This window comes from Oryza sativa, chromosome 9, assembly GCF_034140825.1.
Source record: "Oryza sativa Japonica Group chromosome 9, ASM3414082v1".
Taxonomy (NCBI): Eukaryota; Viridiplantae; Streptophyta; class Magnoliopsida; order Poales; family Poaceae; genus Oryza; species Oryza sativa.
In genome coordinates, this window is record NC_089043.1 from 23,941,476 (window position 1) to 23,952,325 (window position 10,850).

The 10,850-nt window shown below is 38.6% G+C and overlaps 1 protein-coding gene across 5 annotated transcripts; it reads left to right on the plus strand.

Moving 5' to 3' along the window:
* Window positions 1–1,994: 1,994 nt before the first annotated feature.
* LOC4347504 (FHA domain-containing protein FHA2) lies at window positions 1,995–10,444 on the plus strand. Of its 5 annotated transcripts, XM_066304047.1 has the most exons (6): window positions 2,110–2,241; window positions 2,365–2,506; window positions 4,347–4,497; window positions 6,399–7,171; window positions 8,561–8,715; window positions 9,811–10,444. In XM_066304047.1, the coding sequence occupies exons 4-6, from the start codon at window positions 6,454–6,456 to the stop codon at window positions 10,012–10,014; spliced, it is 1,077 nt and encodes a 358-aa protein (XP_066160144.1). In that variant the 5' UTR covers window positions 2,110–2,241; window positions 2,365–2,506; window positions 4,347–4,497; window positions 6,399–6,453; the 3' UTR covers window positions 10,015–10,444. The 5 variants fall into 5 exon arrangements, with proteins under 5 accessions (XP_015651498.1, XP_015651497.1, XP_066160145.1 ...); XM_015796012.3 differs by having other exon boundaries at window positions 1,995–2,506; XM_015796011.3 differs by having other exon boundaries at window positions 1,996–2,506; window positions 4,260–4,497.
* The last annotated feature ends 406 nt before the right edge of the window (window positions 10,445–10,850 follow it).

Sequence of the window (10,850 nt, forward strand, 5' to 3'; positions counted from 1 at the left end):
AGTAGGGCCACCAACAAAAATAACTGGTATAAAAGGCTACATGTTGGTTGAGTCATGCCATCACTTATTTTTAGCCATCGTTAGATCTTCGCATCTTAACAAATCCCAAACTGGAGGTTGGGCCCATATAGACTCACACGTCTTTCTTTCTCCTTAATCCACCTCACAAGCTACTAATATTGGATGACGCTATAGTTTGACAATTTTTCAACCATTCTTAACTATAAATATCGCTACAAAGTGCATGGTTGTATCTAGTTCTTTCGATACCATGACGATATGTGTATTAACCAACGGGTGAAATTAGGTTTTTAAAGTTAGCAATGAATATATATTAAACCCATGACTGTATGGTTGGATTAGTTAGTAAAGACTCAATTTAAGCCGAGGTAACATAACACTATTGATTACAAGTAATATGCATATAAAATTAAGCGGAAAAGAACTCTATAATAACATAATAATATGATCTAACTGTCACATAATTCCCGCTCTCATAGCTAAACATTTTTACATAAACTACTTATAACAAACAATGAAAAAAATTGACAATAAAGAATCTACGTTGCCATTGTTATAAATACGTTCACGACCAAAAATTCGCTTGCAATCCCTTACAATTTATAAATGCTTTAATTTTTAACCTAATCCATCCCTCTTCTTTCGTCGAACATAAAATAAAATAAAGAACGCTTGGTCGAATTGGGTATCATACTCGTATGAATTTTGACCAGCTAATCCTTCAAGTACATAAATATTTTAGAAAATAGATGATAAACCAGCTCTCTTTTCTAAAACCAAGCCAATAGGGTGTTGATGTTATAGTAAGAAGATGTATCAATTTATGTACATCGGTTTATAGTGAAAATATAGGAAGAAAAAAAATCACATCACCTTTTGCTCCACGCAAACTCAATGATCTGAGCTCATCAGTTATTCTACCGAGCAGCTCTCCGCAACCAACTTCTTGGCATCTTGAAAACCATCCTATTACATCCACTCTGGCTTTTTCCCGTGTAATAAGAATGAACATCGATTTCATTCCCTTTGATATTTTTTCCTCCTTGGCCTGTACCTTTCCCCCAACAATCAATTAAAGATTTTCGACAAATATAGTCCTAATTTTGTCTACTATAGTATATCTCCTTGTTGACCTCTTCCCAAATTACATGCATGATCCGACAATTCTTAAACAATGCTAGGCCGTCTTTATGTTCCTCAAACAAAATTAACAAAAACAATTATGTAGCCCTTTTTTTTATTCTTAATGGTTTAGCCCTCCTCCATTTGTAATCTATCTAAGGCTGATTTGTTCGTTTATGGTTTAGTCCTACTCCATTTGTAATCTATCTAGAGGCTCATATGTTTGTTTATATTTATACTTTTAAGCCAAAATTGAATATTTTAAAACTTAATTTTGAAATTGATTTTATAGTTTTTATCGTAGACTATTTTACATGGTTTGTTTTTCAATTGCTAAGTTTCTCAAGTTATTTTTAGCTGGTAATAAGATATGAATAAACACAAGCGAAAAAAATAGGACCGATCCACATGATACATTACAAGCTAGGATTTCTTCTAAGTTCAGGTGTGTTTGTGCACTCAATTTCTTCTCACGCCACCGTCTCATGGGGTGTACAAGAACCCGGTTCATAACTTTTTTTAATATATTTTATCTAATTTCACGGTATATGTACCTGTCATCCAAACTTAAACATTTGTATCAAACTAAATTATATCTAAATTAGAGTAAAGAAAACGAGTGAAACCCTCTTCGTTTTGTTTTACCTCCGCCCCTGATCATCCCACGAGCAACGGCGAGCTTCGCCATTGCCGAAGGCTTTCTCGCCGAACCTCGCTGGCTGCGAAGACGACGATAGCCACGAAGAATCTTCATCTCACTGACTCCATGGCCCCACCGGGCAGACTCTCTCTACAGAGCCACACAGCTGCAGCCTTCTCCCCTTCGAAAAAAAAATCATCAAAAAGGAAAAAAAAAACTCTCCGCGAACGCGCGAACGCCTCCGCTTCCGCCGCCGAGCACCTCGCATGCGCCGCCTCCGCCGCGCGAGCTCGCCGCAAATGGGCGCTCGCTCCAGGTCGGGCTCGGCGAGAGCAGCGCGCGCGCGGCCAGGCGCGCGGCTGAAGGTGGGAGATGGGCGAGCTGGGGGAGCGGGGCGCCGGAGCGGCGGTGGCGGCGGCGTTCCCTCGCCGCCGCTCCGCGCCTGCGATTGGATGAAGGTTGCAGCAATCCGGGGGGTGGTTTTTTTTTTTTTATGGGGTCCTGTGGGCGGAGTAGAACACGCAAATCATGAGGAAGGTGGTGACAAAATTGCAACGGAAATTTCTTGGATTTAAATGCAGCAGCGAGGAGGGGAAAGGAGCTCATCGTTAGGGTTTCGAGCCAGATTTGGGGAGGCCTCTCACATCCTCCGCCGCCGCCGACGACGACGCCCGACGACGGGTGATCTTGTGCTCTTCGGAGGAATCACGAGAGCTTGGCTGAGTATATCTCTTTCACCTTCCTCTAGCTCTTGCATCGTGTCGTTTCTTTAGCTGCGTGTTGAAAATAATTTCGAATCATTCGGCATAGAGTTGGGGTGTCTGCTGTAGTTCTTGCTTGTGGAAGATTCTTCCAATTAGTTTTGCGTGTTAGAGGTAATGGGTGTGATCTTCGCTCAGAAGAGCAAGAACTCAGCAAGTGAGGCAGACTATTTTTGTTTTGAAAGGATAGGTAGAAGAACTAAGAACAAGGGCATAGCTACATATGTCCTCTTTTATTTATTTATTTATTTATTTTTACGATGAAAATGTATATGCTTCAGCACACTAGTCTGTCACAGGGCATTGATCTATCTGCTAGGGACCGTGCAGTATATTTGCTGCTGCAATCTCAATATTGATAAACTTGATCTATGCCGCCATTTATGTCCAAAGTGAAGTTGGACCGTTTTGGTGATCATTTGTAGTAGACTGCACATGAAAGCAATTTTTGTTGTACTTGGATCAATTTCATGAAATAATTATAGCCTAACAGATAAAAATCCATTGAAGCTCCTAGATTTCTTTGGTTGAAACAATGTCATTTTGTGCGTGATAATGTTTTGCTACTTCATTAATCTATGACCATCTTGAAGCTCATGGGGTATTGCGTCCTTTTAGTTCTGGAAAATATCCACATGCTGTATTCACACCAGTCAAGGCTATTCTATAGTACCACACTACTATGTCTACTTAAAATCACATACTAAGAGGTGAATTCGATGGATACTGCATCAATATTATTGTCTTTGCTTTAAGTGACAGTTCTGGTATATTCCCTAGAAAGGTTGGTGAGATGAGCATATGCCATAAAATGTGTGCCTAGTTTTCGCACACTTTGATCATTTCTTTTTATGGTTTCAATGTACACCGTCACAATTTGAGTCTACCAAACCTTTGCATGTAATGCGCCTTGTAACTGCACTTAAACTTTTCTCTCTTTCTTCTTTAATGCATTAAGACAAAGTATATCTCTTTCCTCTTCCTCTAGCTCTTCCATGTCTGTTGTTTCTTTAGTTGTGTATTGAAAAAATTATATTCTGAATTGTTCGGCATAGAGTGGCTTCTACTGCAGTACTTGCGTGAGGAAGATTCTTCCAATTAGTCTTGCGAGGTTTTGGTACTGGGTGTGGTCTTTTCTCAGAAGAGCAATAACTCAACAAGTGAGATGGAATAATTAAGAACGAGAGCATAGCTGCAAACACATTTTTTTAAAATGAAATATATGTTTCATCAATCATCACACTAGTCTGTGACAGGGCATTGATCTATCTGGTAGTGTATATTTTCTGCAATCTCAATATTGGTAAACTTGATCTATACCCATTATGTCCAAAGTGAAGTTGGACTGAATTGATGATCACTTATAGTTGACTGCACATGAAAGCAATTTTTGCAGTACTTTGGATCGATTTCGTGAAATAATTATAGCCTATTGAGAGCTTTTCTGAATAAATCATATTTAGAGCTTTACCATCATACTTTGCTGAAGAAGTAAATAAACAAAAATCCATTGCAGTTCCTAGGTTTCGTTGATTGAAAAAATGTCAGTTGTGTGTGTGATAATGTTTTTGCTACTTCATTATTCTATGACCATCTTGAAGCTCATAGGGTATTGAGTCCTTTTAGTTGTGGAAAATATCCACATGCTATATTATAGTTATCCTTTATGCATACCAGTCAAGGCCATCTCATGGTTTTCTTGGGTTTTTTTTTAGGGGTTTTCCTGTGGGCGGAGTAGAACACGCAAATCATCATGAAGGTGGTGAGAAAATTGTAACTGAAATTTTTGGATTTAAATGCAGCATCGAGGAGTGGAAAGGAGTTCATCCTTAGGGTTTTGAGCCAGATTTGGGGAGGCCTCCACATCCTCCTCTCTCGCTCAGCCGCTGACTCATCTCGGGCAGCGACTGGTGATCTTTGCGCTCTCCGGAGGAATCGCGAGAGCTTGGCTAAGTATATCTCTTTCACCTTCATCTAGCTCTTGCACCGTGTTTTTTCTTTAGCTGCGTCTTGAAAATAATTCCAAATATTCGTCATAGATTGGCATCTACTGTAGTGCTTGCTTGAGGAATATTCTTGATTCTTCCAATTGGTTTTATGTGGTAGTGGTAATGGGTGTGATCTTCGCTAAGAACTTCAGAAGGGCAAGAACTCAGCAAGTGAGGTAGAAGAATTAAGAACAAGGGCATAGCTACACACACACACACATTTTCTTTTAATGAAATATATGTTTCATCACACTAGTCTGTGACAGGGCATTGATCTATCTGGTAGTGTATAATTTCTGCAATCTCAAATTCTCAATATTGATCCCCGCAAAAAAAAATTCTCAATATTGATAAACTTGATCTATGCCATTATGTCCAAAGTGGAGTTGGACTATTTTGGTGATCATTTATAGTTGACTGCACATGAGAGCAACACACACATTTGTTTTATTGAAATGTATGTTTCATCGCACTAGTTTGTGACAGTGCATTAATCTATCTGGTAGTGTATATTTTCTGCAATCTCAATATTGATAACTTTTTTTTTCTCGAAAACGTAGGAGAACTACACTTCATTTCATTAAGAAGAAACAAAAAAGGAAAATAATTACAAAGGAGAGTAACAAAACTGTCCTCCCCACAGAACACACGTGCGTGCGCGCACACACGCACACACACAACATACACACACACAACACACACACACACACACACACACACACACACACACACACACCCCTAAAAGGTGATACACAAGGCCATTATGTGTCCATTGATTAACTTGATCTATGCCCATTATGTCCAAAGAGGAGTTGGACTGTTTTGGTGATCATTTATAATTGGCTGCACATGGAAGCATTTTTTTGAGTACTTGGATCAATTTCATGAAATAATTATAGCCTTTTGAGGGCTTCTCTGAATACATCCTATGTAGAACTTTACCATCATACATTGCTGAAGAAGTAAACAAATAAAAATTCATTGCAGTTCCTAGATTTCGTTGGTTGAAACAATGTCAGTTTTGTGTGATAATGTTTTACTGCTTCATTAATCTATTACCTCTTGAAGCTCATAGGGTATTGAGTCCATTTAGTTGTGAAAAATATCCACATGATGTATCATAGCTATCCTTTATTCATACCAGTCAATGCCATTCTATAGTACACCGCTATGTTTACTTAAAACCACATACTAAGAGGTAGAAAGGTTGGTTAGACAAGCATATGTCACTAAAATATGTGCCTAGTTTTTGCACACTTTGATTATTTCTCATTTTTAGTGTCAATGTGCATTGTCACAGTTTGAGTCTACCAAACCTTTGCATGTAATGTGCCTTGTAGTTCTGATTTTTTGGTTCACTACCACAATTTGCCTCAAGTTAGGCAGGTTTGACTGAGTTAGGTGTCTGTTTGGTTCGTGCCACGCTTGTAGTAAGATTCCTTCATCATCACATGGGTCCCAGATGTCATTGGCACATAAAAGTGTGGCAAGGTTGCTCTCTTCGAACTAAAGTGTGGCTTCAATTTTGGTAGCCGCATGTTAGGCTGTTAGCTAAAAAAGTATGGCAAGCTTTGACAATTTGAGTATGCCAAACAAACATGCCACATTATAAAATTAAATTAATGTGAGCCTTCCCTATAGGAAAATGTGGGTAACATATTTCATGGAAAATATGCTTTTATTTATTTTAGAAAATATTATGATATTTTTTTCCTTCTATGGATAGCAAAGCACAGGCATTTAGCTAGTAATACAATAAAAAGAACCGATAGTACCCATTTGTCTAGTATATTAGCATCTTTTGAACCATTTCATTTTTATAACATGAAAGGATTTTAATGCATCCGCCTTGCTTTTACTTTGTAGAAGAAACTGAAAGGCAGTAGCACTCAGTGTACTGCTACTACCAGGAATATTGAAGATGGCTTCCTCTATTTCTGTTATGGCATCTGCTGGTCGCAATCGTGGCGTAGGATTTGCAAAGCTTCAAGGTGAAGATTTCGAGTACTTCATGCAAACTTATTCAATCATCTTGGGACGCGATAGCAAGAGAGAAAAGGTAGATCTTGACATCTCTGGTGGAGATCTTACTATTTCCCGCCATCACGCACACATATTCTATGATTTTGAATGCAAGCGGTTTTCCCTTCTAGTCCTTGGTAAATGTGGATGCACTGTTGAAGGTGTCCTTCACCTTCCAGGTGGTAGTCCTATTAAACTGGACTCCCAAGACCTCCTTCAGATTGGACATAAGAAATTCTACTTTCTCCTGCCAACTCGATCTATCTTCGGCACCTCCTCTAATCAGCATGGCCCTAGTGCCTCTGCTGCTTTTCAGCCTGCTAACAATGGCACCGCTGCTGATGAGCATAATCTCACTGCAAGTGCTGCTGCTCAGCCTGCTCATATTGGCACCGCCGCTCCTCCTCCTCATATTGGCACTGCTCAACCTGGTCAAATTGGCATCGTCACTCTTCCTCCTGCTCATATCCAGAACAATGCTGAAAATGAAAATATAGCTGGCATTGAAACACAAGAGGAATTCATGAATCAAAACAAGATGCCTTTTGGTGAATTGGATACATGCAGCAGCCACCACATCACAATTGAGCCAACATTAGCACCTGGCGGTCAGCCTGGTATGTCTTTGACACATTCTTCTGCTAGACCTGATTCCTTCCTATCTTACTTTATTTATGTATTTACTTTTATGAATGACACCTGGTGGTGATGGTAGTGCCACCTTGGTGTATCTGCATAAGTTTGAATGTGTATAATCAGTCTGTTTGTAATTAGGATCTTTTATGGAATATGTAATATACACATTCATGGCATATGCAACATACACATTCATGGCATATGTAGTATACACATTTATGGAATATGTAGTATACACATTCATGGGCTTATGTAGCAGTAGTATACACATTCATGGCATATGTATGCTGATAAATATGCCTGATTCCGTGAATTATCTTTTGTTACTTACCTGGCATGATACCCAATTTCAAATAGGAAACGTAAAACTGGAAATCATACTTCTCAGAAAAACTGTTCAGATGAATCGTAAAGCAAATAATCAGGCATGCATGAGGATTTGTTTGGCTTATTTTCTATTCCTTATGTAGTTCAAATTTTGGTTTTCTGCTGCAAAGTGTATGCAACCAACTCATACAGACAATAAAATTTATGGGCCTGTTTTATTTATAGCCACATATTGGCACACTTCAATTAGACAAATTTCACTGATTTAGGCATTTTTTGGTTATTGCCACACTAGTGGCAAGATTTTTTTAACACCTAGGTCCCATGTGTCATTGATGCAAAAAAAATGTGGCAAGTATGTCCTTTGCTTGCCAAAGTGGCGCAGATTTTGTTCGCATATCCTTAGGCATGCATGCCAAAAAAAATTTGTGGCAGTCGTTGGCACACATTCCCCTGTTCTTATCAGGTTGAAATGGCATCATATTACTTCTTAATAATACTATCACTTCTTTGGCCTATATTGATTTTTACGTTGCATCCCACTGTAGTAGAGGATAAACAATTAGCTCTCATGATTACAGAAACTAATGGTTAGAGATGGACAAATAGAGGTCCATGCACAGAACTGTCCAAGACTACTAGCCTTCTCAATGCTATCTTTCTGATTTTCCAATTGTCATATCATGTGATTATGTGAACCTGTCTTATGATATCCCTTGTTATAACAAAATTTAGTTGATCCTGATCTCTTGGAATAATTAAATTTTTCACTGCTTGTTTTTTCAATACAGAGTTGTGCAAAGTGTTAAAAAAAATATTAACAGAACAAATATGGGATACTACAAGTTTTTGTTTTCCTTTTTCTGCAAAATTGTGGATACACTGAAACATAATTCTAGACTAAATGGTACATGCTATGCCAATTCACTTGTATTATTTTTTTTGTTAACATTATGCTCTTCAGATATGCAAGAAATCAGTTTTTACTACATTTCTTATTTTATTTGTAGATATGCCTAACTAGCTTATTTTTCTTTATGCAGTCAATAATTTAGCAATAAGACCAGCAGACAATAATAAAGACCAGCAGGAGGTCCTTCTAAAGGAAGAGGAATATGTTCTCGCATCTATTGGAATCGTGATATCTGACCTATGTGGTCTTAAAAAGATGATTCCTATTGAAAAACTCCATTCAGAGGTTTGTTGTGGAAGAGTACTCATTTCTGTCCAGTGTCTCTTTATTTCAGAAAGTTAGTGTAACCACCTCCAGATATGTTTTGTGCAGGAATGTGGGTTGTGTTATCCAGCACTTTAATTTTCCTTTCGTACATGTTGCACTAAAGTATCAGCATTTTTGAGAAATAATAATTTGTTAACTAATAGACAATTCCTCTACTCAAAGAAAAAAAAAGAAACAATTCCCTAGCATCCATATACAGAAAAAGGCATTTACTTTCATTTCCATATGTCATCAGGCTACGCTTTGCACTGAAGGACCAAGTATATTCATCAGTTGCACTGTCCTTAGTTCCACATTGAACAGAAATATTTGGGTAACTACATTCATGTGTCCTCATTCTTAGAAGTTCAATGATCCTTCGATAGCCTTGTTGATGTGGCCATGATACCCCTGGTCGCATCACTTGTGCCAGAAGTTATGCATAAACTCACAGGTCTAAAAATAGCCTAAAGTAAAACCTTGCTGTATCTGGTAATCAATGTCAATTTCTGCCTTTTGCATGCATGCAGAAATAACCTTTTTATAAACTCTCTTTAGCATGCAATGTCCAATTTAGTTGTGAAATGTTCACCTACCTGATATGCCCTACCGTATCCTCAGATTAACATGTTGTGGAAGTCATGAAATAAGCTCGCGACCTTTTGGAAATATCCAGTGTCTCTCATTACTCACTAGTTTGGAAATACTTTGTGTCTTTGTCAACTTGAGAGGTGGTACTGACCCTAGGATTGTGAGCTTCCACTAAGGAATTGGCGAATTGCTATTTAAATCAATCATTTTACATGAGTGGTATACTAAATTAAGTGACTACTCAGCATATTACAAGTTAGTGGTGCCTGCCAATTGTACCATTGTCACTATCCTCCCAATTAGTTAGATACTTCAGCTGCCATTAATAGAAACTTGAACAAGACATTGTTACATTATTATGATTTTTTTTTTGCCGGGTCGGCCGAAGGAACGGCGACCGAATTCATTAAGATGGGGGAAGTACATTATTTCGCATTATTGCTGCACCCATGAACGCGAAAACTGATCTGTGATTATTTGCAGCTCGTTGCGTGTTACAGTGCAACATGGCCCCAGCGCCAGGTCCAGATGCACCTGGCACCAGAGGCTGGCTCTTCAGCAGCTGGAACAGAATGCAAACCGTGGCTCAAGCTGATGTACCTACTAAGGAAGTACCCAGAACGCTTTACTGTCATGAATTCATCATGTGATGAGGAGGGCAGGCAACATCGGTGTATGTTACGCTGAACTCCTTGTGGCCTTGTTGATGAAATTGCAGGAGAGGGAAGCTTCATGAAACATACAGCAACATATCAGGGAGTTTTTCGCCTTGGAGGTTGCTCAGATCAAACATTACTCCATGGTTAAGAGAATTGGAGACTGTATATATCCCCAGCTCCTGTAGTATGAGAGCTTTCATGTTGTCTTGTAAACCTGTTTGTGTGTTTCTTTAGGCGTCTGTACTCTTTATGGTGATGGTACTGTTTGTGTGTTCTTAAAAAGAACCTGAACTTGGCATTAGTTGATGGTCCCATGTGGTGATGGTACTGTTTGTGTGTTCTTAAAGAGAACCTGAATTTGGGATTGGTTGATGGTCCCTTGTGGTGATGGTACTGTTTGTGTGTTCTCAAAGAGAACCTGAATTTGGGATTAATTGATGGTCCGTTTCCTGAGCTAATATTTGTGCTTGTTCTATGCACCGTTGGATGTTTTGAAGATTTCGTAGTTTTTGCAGCAGTTTTGTGCATATGATTGCACGTGCGTTGCAACAGGAAAAACTATGAAAGCTGTTACTCCTATTTTGATTTACAAAGTTTTAGTAGTGCTAGGTATCTTGCCTATGCCTTTTATTTACAGGCTACTTCCTCCGTTTCACAATGTAAGACTTTCTAGCATTGCTCACATTTATTTAGATGTTAATGAATCTAAACACATGCATATGTCTAGATTGTCTTATATTGTAAAATGGAGGAAGAATAAGAAAACACCGACCTGAAGAAAAGAAGAATCAGTAATAAGTTCAGCTCGAAGCAACTCACCATTAATCCAATCTAAGGAAATCCCTCAAAGATCTAGGGGCATAA

What these genes read in the sequence shown, in the direction of transcription:
- LOC4347504 (XM_015796012.3), top strand. Translation starts at nt 6,454, where the DNA reads ATGGCTTCCTCTATTTCTGTTATGGCATCTGCTGGTCGCAATCGTGGC. An exon ending in AGCACCTGGCGGTCAGCCTG is followed by an intron (nt 7,172 to 8,560) that starts GTATGTCTTTGA and finishes TTCTTTATGCAG; the next exon opens with TCAATAATTTAGCAATAAGA. An exon ending in TTGAAAAACTCCATTCAGAG is followed by an intron (nt 8,716 to 9,810) that starts GTTTGTTGTGGA and finishes GATTATTTGCAG; the next exon opens with CTCGTTGCGTGTTACAGTGC.